At 40.7% G+C, this 16,969-nt stretch overlaps 1 protein-coding gene across 5 annotated transcripts in view; it reads right to left on the bottom strand.

Annotated features, from left to right (window-relative positions):
• Positions 1-16,969, bottom strand: part of GART (phosphoribosylglycinamide formyltransferase, phosphoribosylglycinamide synthetase, phosphoribosylaminoimidazole synthetase) — a 56,340-nt gene that overhangs the window by 16,057 nt on the left and 23,314 nt on the right. For 4 of the 5 annotated variants that reach the window (XM_030578727.1, XM_030578743.1, XM_030578718.1 and 1 more), the window contains 8 exons: positions 15,344-15,438; positions 13,293-13,402; positions 9,446-9,644; positions 6,783-7,037; positions 6,282-6,434; positions 1,644-1,847; positions 1,173-1,304; positions 407-537 (listed from right to left, as the gene is read on the bottom strand). In XM_030578727.1, the coding sequence (XP_030434587.1) occupies positions 407-537; positions 1,173-1,304; positions 1,644-1,847; positions 6,282-6,434; positions 6,783-7,037; positions 9,446-9,644; positions 13,293-13,402; positions 15,344-15,438 (1,279 nt within the window). Of the gene's footprint in view, positions 1-406; positions 538-1,172; positions 1,305-1,643; positions 1,848-6,281; positions 6,435-6,782; positions 7,038-9,445; positions 9,645-13,292; positions 13,403-15,343; positions 15,439-16,969 lie in introns of those variants that run through there. The other variant, XM_030578749.1, reaches the window with a different exon arrangement.

Below are 16,969 nucleotides of genomic sequence, written 5' to 3'. Positions count from 1 at the left end.
CTTTTGTTTAAACTTTAATAATAAAAATAATCACCTTTTGGGAGACCCCAAGCAGGGAAAATATTAGCTCTGGAAGTGAAAGGTAGGTAGGTAGGTGGTTGTTGGAGTGTGTGTGTTAATTTTAAGTGTTTTGCAACATTAACAATGGCCGGGGTTTCTAGGCACACCCTATAACAAATCCCAGTAACACCTCTAAGATGGAAATAAAAGACATACTATTATCTCCATCCTACTGATGGGAGACAGAAAGAAGGCACAGTCAGTGGCATAGAAGAATTCTGGAGTTTCTGGCTCCCAGTCCTGCGTTCCAGCTCCACCTTTCCCCTATAAATATTATTAATACTTGGCTAGATTTCCACAGCAGTGAGTTAGCAAAATCTGATTCAAAAGGTGAAACATTGCTTACTTTTGTAGGAATATCAGCTCTTTCAGCTCTTCTTAACCCTTCCACGCCTGACTTGTTAGAAATGACGAGGACTATCTGTGCATAGCTGGTTGGCTTTTTTGTGCTGGTTATTAGGGCTTCAAGGTTTGTGCCTAAAAATGAAAAAGAAGAAATGAAGACCAAGCATTTCTTGAAGGGTAAATATACTGAAGATTCCGAGATGGCTTTTAAAAACAGTAACATAGGAGGAGTCTGAGTCAATGGCCCCTGAAGTCAATGGGTGTCTTTCCATTGACCTTAGTGAGCACTGGCTTGGAACCCTGGCATGTGAGAGAACATGAAATGGTTTAATAAGTTATGCATTTGTAAAACATACTTTCCAGTGCATTAACTATGCTGCATGTGTTACTTTTGGGGCTGCCTATATGTCTATAAAACACAGAAGGAAAGTTTGATGTGTTTGAAAATACAATGCTGCATCCCTCTGATCAGCTAGTTGATCACTTGAAGGTGGTATAGAGATGTGTGGGCAAAAGCTACATATGTAGGTGATCTCACAAACAGTTTGCAGCCGTGGGTAATGATCAGAGTATATCCAATTCAAAATGGCCTAGGGCAAAAATCTGTTCTGCCTGCCCCCTGATGTCAATCTCTAGGCACCTGACTGAAAGGTCACTGAAGTCCATGGGAACACTTCCAGTAACTTGAAGCAGTTTTGGTTCAGGACCTAAGTTTCTTTTTCCAACAGCTGTGTTGCACCTTGAAGTGAAGAATGCAAAAGCCTCACCTGTTCCAGAGATGAGAACAGCCACCTTCACTTTGCTTGTTTGGGTTTTGCCTTGGATATGGTTGTGCAAAAACTGTAACCTATTTGCTTGTAAGGCTTGAAGCAGATTATTGACTTCAACATGGGCAGATTCTTAATAGGGGGAAAAAAAAAAGAAGAAGGAGTGTTACATGTAAACAGAGAAATACAGAGGACATAAAAGGACTTCAGCACCTCTGAGAATCAGACCAATAGCACTTCTTGTTTCTCACCACTTCAAAGCTAACACTCATTTATCCAACACTCTGAAGCATGTGTTATATGTACTGTAAGTGGAGTCTTCAGGACTATCATTTTAATACACCTATGGAGCAAATGCGACAGAGTATCTATGGACCAGATCCTTAGCTAACATCAGTGGACCTTCGCTGATTTCCATCAGCTGGGGATCTGGCCCTACATTTCTCTAGGTAAATGAGAATCCAGTAGTACCTGTCTGTCGGGAGACAACTTTCCCAATCAGCCAAGCTTCCTCATGTCTCTGTACGTCTTTCAGAACCTGCTGAGCCAGAGCCTTCTCTACCACCAAGACGGCGCCGATCCCGCAATTAAAAGTTCGGGCCATCTCCTCTTCTGAGAGGTTTCCCTCTTTTTGAAACCAAGAGAAGATTTCAGGTATCCGCCAACTGTGAGCATCTGAAAATGGTTGAAGCTGTAAAATTGCTCGTTGAAAAACAACACAAGTGTTGAACAGAAATCATTGTCTTGACACAAATACTCAAGTTCCTAGAATATCAAGAGCCAGAATTTCTGGACATGAATTACAAATGCAAAAATGATTAGACCTGTGGCAGTCTTAGCCCCAGTGATCTCTGTTGCAATGCAGAAGAACTGGATTTAATTCCCAGTCCATGTATCTTACTGCCTCAGTCAGTGTTGGAAAATGTGGTTCAGCCCATGGAATGTAGGAAATGAATTACTCAAGTGTGACACATTAGCTAATAATTAGGAAGAGGCTCTGAGGATACTTCAGAAGGTGCTCTTATTAGTCATCCTCTCCTGGGAAGATGACAGCTGCAAAGGTAGATAGGATATAAAATGAGGGAGGGACCATCAAATTCCGACAGACAAGACCCCTTCCCCCATTGCAAGAACTGATTGGCCCGCAGCAGCAGCATTCCTGAACAAGCCAGTATGATGGAGTTAAAAAGGGAGTAGATTTCTTTTTGACATATTATATTTTAAATGTTATGTCCTAGTTTTCATACATTAGTACTCAACAGATTTTAGCATATAGAAGAGGCGAACTATAAAAATAAAACTCAGATCTGATTATCTCAGTCCATGGAAGGAAGCACAATTTATTATTTGGAACAGAGAACTGGGAGTCACCAGCTCTCTGTTTTATTCTGCACCTGGCACCAACACTACGTGATCCTGAACAAGTCTCTTAACTTTGCTGTGCCAACAGATGCTTGCTTGTAAAATGGGAATAATAATATCCCACTAGGTTATTATAAGGATTAATTAATGTAGATAAAACGGTTTGAGATTTCAGAAAGGCAGTAAAGTGCAAAGTATCATGATTACGATATTATGCACACATTCCTCCGAATGTAAGAATGGTCATACTGGGTCAGACCAAAGGTCCATCCAGCCCAGTATCCTGTCTACCAACAGTGGCCAATGCCAGGTGCCCCAGAGGGAGTAAACCTAACAGGTAATGATCAAGTGATCTCTCTCCTGCCATCCATTTCCACCCTCTGACAAACAGAGGCTAGGGACACCATTCCTTACCCATCCTGGTTAAGAGCCATTAATGGACTTAAATTCGTGGAGGTTATCTAGTTCTCTTTTAAACCCTGTTACAGCCCTAGCCTTCACAACCTCCTCAGGCAAGGAGTTCCACAGGTTGACTGTGTGCTGTGTGAAGAACAACTTCCTTTTATTTGTTTTAAACCTGCTGCCCATTAATTTCATTTGGTGGCCCCTAGTTCTTATATTATGGGAAGAAGTAAATAACTTTTTCTTATTCACTTTCTCCACACCACTCATGATTTTATATACCTCTATCATGTCCCCCATAAGTCTCCTCTTTTCCAAGCTGAAAAGTCCTAGCCTCTTTAATCTCTCCTCATATGGGACCTATTCCAAACCCCTAATAATTTTAGTTGCCCATTTCTGAACTTTTTCTAATGCCAGTGTCTTTTTTGAGTCAAGAAGACCACATCTGTACGCAGTATTTAAGATGTGGGTGTACCATGGATTTATATACGAGCAATAAGATATTCTCCATCTTATTCTCTATACCTTTTATAATGATTCCTAACATCCTGTTTGCTTTTTTGCCTGGCGTTGCACACTGTGTGGACGTCTTCAGAGAACTATCCACAATGACTCCAAGATCTCTTTCCTGATTAGTTGTAGCTAAATTAGCCCCCATCATATTGTATTTTTCCAATGTGCATCACTTCACTTTTATCCACATTAAATTTCATTTGCCATTTTGTTACCCAATTACTTAGTTTTGTGAGATCTTTTTGAAATTCTTCACAGTTTGCTTTGGTCTTAACTAGTTTAGTAGCATCTGCAAACTTTGCCACCTCACTTTTTACCCCTTTCTCCAGATCATTTCTGAGTAAGTTGAATAGGATTGGTCCTAGGATTGACCCTTGGGGAACACCACTAGTTACTCCTCTCCATTTTAAAAATTTACCATTTATTCCTACCCTTTGTTCCCTGTCTTTTAACCAGTTCTCAATCCATGAAAGGATCTTCCCTCTTATCCCATGACAACTTAATTTACCTAAGAGCCTTTGGTGAAGGACCTTGTCAAAGGCTTTCTGGAAATCTAAGTACACTATGTCCACTGGATCACCCTTGTCCACATGTTTGTTGACCCCTTCAAAAGAACTCTAATAAATTGGTAAGATATGATTTCACTTTACAGAAACCATGTTGATTTTTGCCCAACAATTTATGTTCTTCTATGTGTCTGACAATTTTATTCTTTACTATTGTTTCAACTGATTTGCCCGATACGGACGTTAGACTTACCAGTCTGTAACTGCCGGGATCACCTCTAGAGCCCTTTTTAAATATTGGCGTAAAATTAGCTATCTTCCTGTCATTGGGTACCAAAGCTGATTTAAAGGACAGGTTACAAACCATAGTTAATAGCTCTGTAATTTCACATTTGAAATGTGAAACATGTGAACTACTAATTGCACTCTACTGCACAACAAAGCTTTCTCAAACAAGTTAGATTGAGCTGAGCTTGTGTCATGTTACAAAACGGTAAGGACTCTCTTTTGGTTGTTTTTAAACCACCTGGTTCCTTAAACAAACAAACCCAACCCAAAACCTTATGAGTTCAAGGGAGGAGATTTGCAATCTTAAGGCTACAAGGTAGGGTGACCTAATTCCCCTATGCTGAATACGGGACACCTGGTAAAATTATTTGTATTCAAGTGAGTTCAGCGGCAATCAGTCAGAATGTTGCAGTACAAACATTCAAATTAACATCAAGTTGACTGAGCCTCTGTTAAAAAGAAATACTGCGTAGTTGGATTATTATTTGCCTTCTTGTCTTTAAGGCTTAAGGTTTCATATGGGGAGGGGTGACACCCACATCCCTACCCTCCCACACACACACACGGGGAGAGGTGACATACACACACTCCCATACACCTCTCTCCCACGGAACTGCCTCTGCTGGCACCTGGTGCTGCATCTTCCTGATGCAGGGGGGAGAGAGGGGAATTGAAAGGACACAGTCACATGCCCCCCCCGCAAGATTTCTGCCAGGGTTCACACCAGAACATGGCCAGCAGCAGCCTTTTGGCACTGTGCAGGAAGGAAGGGACGGGAGCTGCTTCCAGCCACCGGTGAGGAAGACTGGGGGGGTGGTAGGGTAGAGGGGAAGGGATGACCTGGCGCATGTCTTTGCAGAGCTCATCTCTTCTCCCAGCACCCCCACCCCGCGTGGCTGGAAGCAGCTTGTCCCTTCCTGCCTGTACAGTGTTGAAAGGCAGCTAACACTGCCAGGCTGCTGCTGGCCACCAACATACCCCAGCTGCCTCCTGTACCACAGCTACAGCACAAGCAGGAAGGGGTTAAACCCTAAGGATGCATTGTGCACCAAGGCTCAGGCAACCTGACTGCAGGGGCTTCAGCGAACCCAGACAGAGAGGTGGCCCAGCAGGGGAAGGTGCCTAGGGGACAGAGCAGCCCTGCGCTCCCTGCAGGGGACTCAGGGCAGGGGTAAGTGTGAGTGAATAGGGTGCTTAGTCCCTGTCTCAGGGGTTGCTATGGAGCTGCAGAGTTGGGGAGCGAACAGGCTGGAAATCACCTTCCTCTGCAACTCCAGAGCTTAGCTGAGGGGTGGAGAGGCTTCCCTGTGCCAGCGCTGTGCAGGGCTTTGGCACACGCTGGGCTTGATTCCTTCTGGCCAGCGCCCTGGGCCAGAGGGTTGTGGGCTTTTCTGGGGTGCCAGCCCAACCAGAAGAAGTGAGGGAAGGAAGAAGCCTGCTGGCCAGGCTGTTGGTGAGCTCCAATGCTCCAACCAGGGGCTGATTCTCCACCCAGTGCTGGGAGCAGGGCTCTGCTGGGCGGGATATGGAGGAGCAGCGAGCTGGGGAACGAGGGGACAAAGGGGAAAAACAGCAACAGACCAGCCCCCATGCACTGCATCTTCACCCCACCACCATCCTTGAATACCCACCCCCATTGTCAGCCACTGGACCTCCCCTCACCGCTGGTGGGCAGGCGGTTGCTGAGCAGGGATCCAGCCAAAAGCCGGACCCCCAGTACTGGTGGGGGGGAAAATAGAAAATATGGGAAAATTTGCCCATTTTAAAGAAAAAGTCGGGACACCTACAGGAGGGCTTAAATATGGGACAGTCTCTTTAAAAACAGGATATCTGGTCACCCTACTACAAGGTACTCTGTAGGTATTCTGAGTGAAAGGAGAAATTCAGTAGAGATCTAGTAAAAAAATAAACTGTTCTAGACATGCAAATGTGAGACTCAAGGAAAGTGTCAGTTTACCTTATACCACATTGATGGGCTTTTCAGGTCCATGCCCACAACTGCACTTTTTTTAATATGATGTCCATTTTGCTTCCTTACCTAAAACTACACCAAATGATTCTGGGAGAACTCGGGGGATATTTTCCAACAGACCTCCTCCAGTGATGTGGGCGTAGGCCTTAACATGCCCTGAACGAAGGACAGGCAACAGAGTTTTACTGTAGATTTTAGTTGGGGCTAACAATAGTTCCCCTGTGAATATAAAATGAAGAAGACTGATTACAACATAGAAATAAACATAAATCGAATTAAAATCAAGAAAGCCTAAAAATATTCATTTACCAGACATTGAAAAGCAACTACTATATGACACAGTAAATTGAAGTGAAGAGAAAAATGCTTTGCTCTGACTCATGTAGTACACACCAGTGTTATTATCCATCTGCCCCTCAGCTTAATTTGTTTCAGTGTATTTAATTTGAGAAAAGGAAAAGAAGAATAGAGTCAGGTAAAAATGGAATTAAAAAAGCTATTTTGGGAAAATAATCATGACATTTTGTTACACTGCAGGAGAAGAGGTATATGTATTAGTGATGGTACCTAACGTCTGGTCACCAGAGCCACCAACAACTGATGGAGAAGTGAAATCTAAAGACGACTTTTCTACAATCTTCCTTACAAGGCTAAACCCATTGCTGTGAACCCCAGAGGAAGCTATTCCAATGACAACATCCCCATCAGCAACTCTCTCCAGTTGGGGGAGCATCTGTCCTCGTTCCACGGCACCAACTGCAAAGCCAGCGAGGTCGTACTCCCCGGGCAGATACATGCCAGGCATTTCAGCAGTCTCTCCTCCTGCAAGGAACAAAAAAGAGAAAGAGAAAGAATGGGGTGAAAGATATTGTGATCAATATACATACGATTTTTATATGTTCCCAACCGGCTGCGAAGGAATGCAGCAGTGTAAATAGGCTACATTAAAAAAAAAAAAGTATAAAAAAAAGACAATTAAAAAAATGAACTAGCAGCAGCATGTGTCACATAGCTGTAGCTCCTGTTGTTGGAACTGATGACAACATTCCAATTTGTCTGTCATCAAGAAATGCTAATTTCTGATGGCCAGGGTTAAAATTACTATATACCTACATTTTTTTCTACAGATTTTTTTCCATCAGGTTTGTTATTTCAGTGCTAATATGCTTCAGGAGCGATGCACAGAGACTACCTCCTGAGCATGCAGCCTTAGTGAAAACTAAATCTATTCATTTATACAGCAAAATATAAATGCTCTGGAGAATAACAGACAGGTTTAATTCCCCTCTGGGGTATGGCTGCGCTACACAAGGAAATGTATCCAAGGATGCTGAATGCATTACATAATTGATTGCTTCCCTTGTCTTCACAAGTGTTTAGCGTACCGAGACAGCAACATTGTTTGGCAGAACCATGCTGGCACATCCATACACAGAATGCCTTACTAACCTGGTTGTACCAGTACACTCTGAAGTGTCTATCCCACAGTGCCAGGACTGCTGATGGGAGCAGGGTTTTTTCAGTAACTTCTAAACACATGACACTGCGTTGTGGGATGGAGTTAGCAAGGCTAGTTGAATCAGTGCAGCTACAATGCTTATGGCTTCCTGTTCACACTGGAGAGAAACCCTTGTTGATTGCACCATTTCAGCCATGGCCTTTAGCTCAGATTTCTCCCAGGTGTTGTGACCATTTTGTACAAATAAGTCTTGCAATGTGCATGGGACAGCTGCAGTGTGTAGATGCAAAGGGTTGTACACCTGTTATAGTTTGCTGCAACTTCTTTTATTGCCTAGTGTTGACAAGATCTGATGTATTTAAAAGTAGCTCTCTCATGTAACAAAATGTCTGGAAAAATTAGTGATTTTAACAGGTCTGAAACAGAAAGTGATAGAATTCTAGCATCCTAATGGCTACTTGACTCATGGTCTCAGATATTTCTGAATATGAGCACACAATAATACACAGTATTCCCATTTAAAACTTAATAATTAATCTTCACTAATTAATCTGTAAGCCTCTCGCTTCCTTTCTAAAAACTCACTGTAGGTGGCTATGTTTACAGTTGTGTAGTAACTGTAATGGAAATTACACTCTGAAATTTAAACAATTTAGTCAATGCATGTGACAAGTTTTGATATTTAAATAAGTGTATTTTAGATGCAGGGTTTGAAGTAAGTAGCCCATTTGTTCATATACTGGTATGATGTAATGAATTAAGAACATCTGATTGGCAATACATACATTGCTTGTTTTTCACAGACAAAGCTTGTAAAATACCTGTAAAATGAGACATCCCCATTAAGAGAGACTCTCTTCTATTTTTCAAAGATAGTTACATAATGCAAGATAAGCTTATCTGATTTTGCCATCTCTAACTGATATATGAGATGGTTTGTCTTGAAAATTTATTAAGTTTTCCTCCTGTATTTTTACTAGGGGAGAGAATTACTTCAAAAAGGAGGAGAAACGTAAAAACAGAGAGAGGGAGCTGAACTTTGCTTTGTAGTTTTCATTCTTCTAAACTGTAAGCCTACATTCTATTACTTTTAAAAAGTAACGATTCATATTAATACTTGGATGACACAAGATTCTCTAACAGAATTTGAAATATATTAATGAGTTGAATGACTTTTAAAGGTTTAATTTTTGTGAAAGTCAAGTTAAAAGTAATATAGTGGTTCATTGTATGCAATATTAGCTTCAATATTGAATAATAGGATATGTACATAATTTACTGATAAAATATGATAACCTAGTGCATAATGAGAGTATGAGGGAAAATGCTTAAACTTACATCTTAACATCTTGGGATAAACTGATTGTGTGAAAATCTGGAACACCAAACACAGAGTCTTCATCAGAAAACAAATATGCCTCTTCAGCACATTTATAATTTGACTTGAAATATAGAACTAATTCAAATATGTGATCTATTGGCAGGAGCTGCATAAAGCCCTTCATTCTTATGAAGTTAAATGAAGAGACAGCGAAAGAAAATTGTAAAAACATGGATTCCTGACCTACTCGTAGCTTTTGTGAACAAACAGCACCTGCTATGTAGGTGGATGGAGACCCCATTTCATAAAGCATAGGCAGTTAATCAGAGTCTCATCGAGTTTTGATTTATGAAACCTTTCAAGAGTGTGGACACAAAACATTAAAAAACAATTTAAAAAAGATGCAGCACACAAATTTTCATATCCTGTATAGGAAGCGAGTGCTCGTACCCAAGAGAGCGCATCCTGCCTTTTTACAAGCTTCAGCTATGCTCGCTATGACTGCTTCAGCCACTTCAGTGTCAAGTTTCCCACAGGCAAAATAGTCGAGGAAGAAGAGAGGCTCTGCTCCCTGAGCCAGGATGTCATTGACACACATGGCAACCAAATCTTGGCCAATGGTGTCATGTTTCTTACATATCTGTGCAATCTGCAACAAGACAGAGAGAGACCAGTTTGTAATTTTTGCATGAATTAAAAGCACAAGATCAGAGTTGTTTCCCTGACAATGGCAAGGGAAGGCACAAATGTCACATTGTTCATGTGAATATTTTCTGAAAAGCCTATAAAATTGTCAGTTCCTTCAAATTAGGGTGTATCCTTTCTCTAAGTCACTTATTTTTTGTGGGGAGGGAGATTCTCAATGTTTTTCACAATATGGGTCACATCTTACTAGAGAGGGTCTCATGAACACTTCCCCTCCCATTGGCAACTGTTTAACATCCCTGTGGCAACTACAACAATTGCTTACATGACATTAGAAAAGCATTTAAGAGGTTTCAGCTGTCTTTAGTGCAATGTAGCAGCTGAAAACAAGGAAGGAAGACAGTATCATGTGACCATCCAGCTCTCCCTAGACCACCAATAAGTAATACACAGAGCACCAGATTTCAAGAAGTGAGAGAAGCTTTTTTAGGGGAAGAGAATGAAAGATAAATAAAACTGAGAATGACTTGAAAAATGGTACAGTTAACTTCTAGAACACCTCTCATAGTGCTTTGTAAACATATTTGAGTTAAGCCACACAGCACCCTACCGGTGGAGAAAGAGAATATCATTATCCCCATTTTTGTAGACTGAAGAAGTTGAGGCAAAGAGTGGTCAATGCCATAATTACCGAGTTTGTGTGTCTAAAGCTTGGAGCCTAAAATCAATATCCAAGCCCCTAAACAAGAAGCCTACTGTACTCCCAGCTCCAAACGTTACAAAAGCATAGCTAAAAATCATGTAATCTTAAAACAAATTTTGGCTGTTTATTTGTCTTCCTAGTTTTCATGTTACATTCATGTCATATTTTCAAGCTATACACCATAACCACCAGGGCTAGAATCTTACTATAAAAATAATCAGGATTGATAGTCTCATATAATCTCTTGCCTCCAGAAGCTGGGGCTTTAAGCAGAATATCAAACAGTGTGAGACTTGTGATAAAATTGGGAGAGTTGACACTACTGAGACTAATTTCCAAGGCACTACACAACCATAGCTGCCAGGGAAGTTAACAAAGGTGCCCATGAACCCTGGATGTGACCAAGTTACATGGCTGGATTTTAGCATGTCAGCTGCAGTGATGGAGTTAGTGTGAAACAGCAGGTCTTCACAACTATGTTTTTCTGGACCAGGCACAACAAGCACAAGAAACTCTTCCCCTATTTCCTAAGCAAAAGAATAAAAATGACGACCAGGTTCAAAATAGCTCTGATAAAACTGGATCACTACATTATTAGTAATAGTAATGCACTAGCACGTAGGATGCCCAATCAAAACTGGGACCCCCCTGTGCTAGGCACTACTTAAACAGAGAGTAAGAGATGGTCCCGCCGTGAAAAATTTACCATCTAAAAATGAGACTGTCATAAACAGATGGTTAAGGGTTAATGTCTTTTTTACCTGTAAAGGGTTAAGAAGCTCAGTAAACCCGGCTGACACCTGACCAGAGGACCAATAGGGGGACAAGATACTTTCAAACCTTGGTGGAGGGAAGTTTTGTTTGTGCTTTTTGTTTGGTTCGTTGTTCGCTCTCGGGACTGAGAGGGACGGGACATCATTCCAGGTTCTCCAAATCTTTCTGAATCAGTCGTTCATGTTTCAAAATTGTAAGTAATAGCCAGGCAACGTGGATTAGTCTTATGTTTGTTTTCTCAACTTGTAAATGTGTCTTTTTGCTGGAAGGATTTTTACCTCTGTTTGCTGTAACTTTGAATCTAAGGCTGGGGGCGGGGGTCCCTCTAGTCTATATGAATCTGAGTACCCTGTAAAGCATTTTCCATCCTGATTTTACAGAGATAAATTTTACCTTTTTCTTTTCTGTAATTAAAAGCTTTCTTTTTAAGAACCTGATTGATTTTTCCTTGTTTTAAAATCCAAGGGATTGAGTCTGAACTAATCAGGGATTGGTGGGGGGAAAGGAGGGGGGGGATGGTTAATTCCTCCTTGTTTTAAGACCCAAGGAGTTTGGATCGGTGTGAAGCCTCTCAAAGCAACCCAGGGAGGGGAAAGTCTGGGGGGAAAAGGAGGGGGATGGTTAATTTCTCCTTGTTTTAAGACCCATGGGGTTTGGGTCTGGGTTCCCCCGGGAAGGTTTTGGGGGAACAGAAAGTGTGCCACACACTAAATTCTGGCTGGTGGCAGCGTATCAGATTTAAGATAGTAATTAAGCTTAAAAGTGTTCATGCAGGTCCCCACTTTTTGTACCCTAACGTTCAAAGTGGGGGAAAAAACCTTGACAGAGACAAGATACAACAGGTGGATTTAACAAACTATAAGAGTAAGAAGGGCAAGGTTCAAAAGAAGAAGTGAGGAAAGCACAGTTTCCTAGTAATTGCCTTTTCATGACTTGGGTAAGGAGTGCTCTCACACCGATTCTCCTCAGTTGATGAGGAGAGAGTTACCCCTCCTGTTTCAATCTACATTAACCGCTGGATAATGGTACAAAGGGACCCCGTTAAGATTATGCAATTAGACAGAGAAGGTAGATAGTGCATAATGTCATTCTGAGTCAACAGGAAAGTACGTTTTGGTGGCTTTTTTTTTTTTTTTTTAAACTACAGTTTATTTCCACTTTCAAAATAAAAATTCACCTCAACTATGTTTATTTTTGTTACCACTCTCTATTTTCATCTTTTCCAACCGCTGATGACTTGGATATAGAAGGGATCCTTTGATTTTAATAATAAACATTTATGAGAGCACCAAGATTTGGAATATCACTCATTTACAGCTCAATGCTACATTATTTGTGCATCTGAAACTCCCAGCAAGAGTTTTGGGAAACATGGTCCCGGTCTTTAAATCTCTGAACCGGGAGCTCAGCTCCAAAAATTTATCTGGTATGAACAAGTAAACTGATGGGCACAGCAAAAACTCCAATTCATGCTGCCCAACAGTAAGACAGTCATTCTGCTCCGTTGGATACAGATATTAAAAGACTGTGGGCTAGATACTCAGCTGGAATAAACTGGTAGAGCTCCATAAATCTGACTTAAGATCTCATCTTAGGGAATGTTCATTTTTTAAAATTTAATTGGGGAGTACAACATGCACTCAGAATAAAATGGGCCAATCAGTGTGCACAAATATACAACGGCCACTATATAGTCTTATTGTTTGGCTCTGCGATTCGACACTGTGTGTGTAGAGATGGAGGCCCTGATGCATCAAGGTATTTAAATACATGCCTAATTTTAAACATGAGCAGTCCCTGACTTCAATGGGGCTTCTCACCTGCTTAAAGTCAGGCATGTGCTTAGCTGAACTGGGGTCAGAAAGAGGATGCTTTTTTAAAGTATCAAACATCAGAGGAGTAGCTGTGTTAGTCTGGATTTGTAAAAGCAGCAAAGAGTTCTGTGGCACCTTATAGACTAACAAACGTATCGGAGCATGAGCTTTCGTGGGTGAATACCCACTTCATCAGATGCATGTAGTAGAAATTTCCAGAGGCAGGTATAAATATGTAAGCAAGAATCAGGCTAAGATAATGAGCATTCTGAACACAATAAACATCCTTGATTAATAATCTCGGCATTGATGTTTTGCTTTTAATCAGGACAATCCTTCCTGCACAGGTATTTTCAGTTACCTTGAGTTTTGTTCCAACACCATCAGTTCCAGACACCAAGATAGGATCTTTGTAATCAGCTGCTTTCAAGTCAAAGAGACCAGCAAATCCTCCAAGCTCTGCATTGCAGCCTGCCAACCAGGGGGAAAAAAAGACAAAGGAATTAAACTTTTACTCCAATGGGATCCTGCCGGATCCTCCACCACCAAAGAGATTCCTTCTGAAGCTACTCAACATGACTTTAGTCAACAGAAGGGATCACAAGACTCTCTCTTCCCTTCCCTCTCCCGGCTCCCCAAAGTGCCCCTCTACAGTAGTCTCAGCCTCTGTTAAACTAGGCCCTGATCTAACCCCTATCATTGATTTCAGTTGTAAATTGGGCTCTTGGGGAACAAAAGCTGAGCTCTGGGCATAAATTTTGATCCCACGTGTTTATGCTGTTGATAAAAACAACAAAGCAGTGTGGGCTTTTTAGGGAAGGAATGTATCAACTAATATACTATTCAATTTCCAGAGCAATATCTGAGTATAAATGAAAGCACTGAGAGTATTAAAATGCTGCAAAACATACATCTCAACTGTATTTAGGTTGTCTGGGCTTGACTGTTCCCTGCCCTACACCCTGTGTAAACTGCTTACACCTGCGCAAAATATGTGCAAAGTGACTGAAAACCATTACTATTCTGACTGGTCACATTTTACATCCCCTTTGCACAGAAAGTCAATGGGACTGAAGCTCTTGAGTCATTTACGCACTTTCACAAATGTTACCCTGGGTGTCAGCGAAAGGTGCTGATTAACAGCCTAGTATACTGAAGACTTCTAACCACTTATGACCCATTCCTACAAATCATCCAGAAGTACAAAACCCATTGGAACTGAGCCAAGAACAGTGGGCCCTGATCCAGTAAACCACTGATTAAAGCACATGCTTAACTTTAAATACAGGAGTAGTTCCACAGTAGGACAGTTAAGTATGTGCTTTAATTGCTTCACTGGACTTAAGTTTTGAAACACACAGAGTTCCTTATCCTTTTAGGATATATTTTTATAATTACATAAGCCTTGTGATTGCACATTCAATAGTTAATGTAGATTATTTGTCCCTTTTTGTACTTAAAAAGCTTTCTGTAAAAGCAGATAAGAAATGGCTGTAATAGGCTGAAGCCCATTCCTCCCTGAAGAAAGTTGCCAACAGGACATTTTCCCCCCACTGAGATGCAACACCCATTTTATGTCTCTACCTACAGTGCACTATTACTGTCAAGTAAATGTATGTTTGGCTTCCAGTTGTTAAGATTAGCACACATTAAAAAAAACTAACAATGAAAGGGGAAAAGCTGGAAAAAATCAGAATTAATAAATGAAAATTATTCACAGCTTTGGTAAATGTGAAAAAGATATAAAGATATTTGAAGGGCCTTAATTAATTTGAAAATTGAAATAAACTGTATTAACAAAATGTCTGTATTCATTGCAGACCCACACTTTGTTATACCACCATTAGCGACTTGTTATGGCAAGGCAAGTTTCTGAAATCAGCATGAAGAGGGTCTGACCTGACCAGAGAGTTATCTGAGGAGCACATAGGTGTCTTGTATGCAAAACTGAGGTAATTCCATGTATGATGTATGGGGAGTTTTACACTTTCAGTGAAAAGTCACAGGCTTTCAAAACATGTATTGAAGAAAAATGAATCTCTGATACTGTACTCAAACTGATAATATAACTACTTAAAAACATGAGCAGGTGGTGAGATTTTTGCTCATGTATCTTAAATTTAGGGAATAAACCTCTGTGTTACATGAGCACCCTCAATTCTGTCAAACTCAAGGGGAGTTGAGAATGTGCTACACCTTTCAGGTAATATGTTTTATAGGGTCATTTTGACAAGTGATTCTGTATCTTTAGGGATTTCTGCATTTTGAATATCTCCTGGGTGTTTGCTCAACCTTGAATTTTCAAGGCAGGACACACAAACACGAGCATTTGCGTTACTCTAAAGATCTAATTACATCTATGGTTGTCAAGAACTGAGTGAACCAGGGATAATGGTACAAATCTGAGCTTACCTGGCCTTGAGGTGGCTGCTGCTAAGGGTTTAATTTTCTGAACCAAGGTATTGCCAGCTGCGATGTCCACCCCACTGTTTTTGTAAGTCAGGCCTCTAAAAGATTGTTAAAAAAAGTTTGAAGTAACCAATTACTAATGGCATAAATATGTTTGCCTTTTATAGTATTTACTTTCCTACATTACTGTGGTGCTCTGAGAATTAGCTATATAGAACTCGATCCTGGCCCTAATGAACTCAATAGGAGTTTTCCTAGTAGCATCATCCCTTTTGTGTTTGCACAGTACTTTGCTAACGTATCGTACGCTGTAAGAACTATTAGAATAGCATGAAGGAATTCAGCAGTAGTGACATAACATCTACTATACAACATATTTCAGACAAGCTCAGTAAGATTGAGGCACTGCACTGCTGTTTTGAGGCTAAGCTCATGCATATGGCTGAAGATAGGAACTAAGAGTACTGTGCTGTGTGATATATGACCCTCCTAGCCGTCATAAGGACTGCATCAGAGACCAGAACATAAGCCAACTGGCTACACACCAAGATACAATTTGCACAAAGATGACATTCAAAGAAGGGACAATGGGCTCAGTTTTGCAGACACTGGTCCATTGGCTTTAATTAGATTACTCACATGCTAAAAATTAAGCATCCGCTTAAGTCTTTTACGGACACAAGCAAGCATGATCAGTGGCTTGCAGGAAGCTCAAAATAGCATCCCATAATGAAGGTATTACATGGATCAGCACTGCTCTGTGAGAACATATCCTTCAACTTAAGGTTAGACCTTCCTTAATGACTCGGGTGGTAGCAGCACAAAACACAGTGCATCTTTTTTCTTTTTAATTAATAAGCAAACTTACTTTTAAAAAGATTTCTATCACAAGACTGCTTAAAGAAGGCACATTTTTCATGGCCCAATGTATTATGTGTATATATATTCTCTCTCTCTCTCTGAATATTTGGTTATAACTTGTACCCCAATTCAGTTAATGAACATATGTACAAAAATTGGAATAGCTATGTTCTTAGCTGAGATAAAGTTATTACCCCCATATTCACAGGAAGGATACTTTATTTTTGAGACAGTCATTGTAGTTGCTTTCAATGCTCAGTTGTAGCAAATGTATTTTACTCAAATTGAGCAATTTGAATTCTTATACGGTCATGGGTATGGATGAGATGGCCTAATAGATATTTTAGCTCTCTAATTTTTTTGATTCAGTATTAGATGTATTCTCAAGGCGAAGCCCGATACTGGTTGAGGAACAGAGATCTGTCAGAATGACTGCCCTCTTCCCAATGTGTCTTATTAAGAAAAATTCCCTCCAAAAAGTTGCATACACACACATTTCTGTTCAAACATACAAAGGGAGAAACATTAAACATTTTCAGCTCCTAAATATATGCTGGGTTTTGTTTTTCTTAAAAAGAGAGTATTTTATTTTCAGAAAATGCTCTGGTTGCATTATAGCAGTGGTTGGCCATAAGTTGCCCACCCCTGCATTATAGAGTGAAACAATACTGCCTGAGGATTGATCCTGCCAGGTGCTGTGCGCTTCCCCTGAGCTGCCCCCTCAGGAGCAGATGCCTCCCAGCACCTTGCAGAATAAGTTTCTAGAGA

This window comes from Gopherus evgoodei, chromosome 1, assembly GCF_007399415.2.
Source record: "Gopherus evgoodei ecotype Sinaloan lineage chromosome 1, rGopEvg1_v1.p, whole genome shotgun sequence".
Classification (NCBI taxonomy): Eukaryota; Metazoa; Chordata; order Testudines; family Testudinidae; genus Gopherus; species Gopherus evgoodei.
The sequence above is the reverse complement of the archived record's forward strand: the minus strand, read 5'-3'. Positions and strand labels throughout refer to the sequence as shown.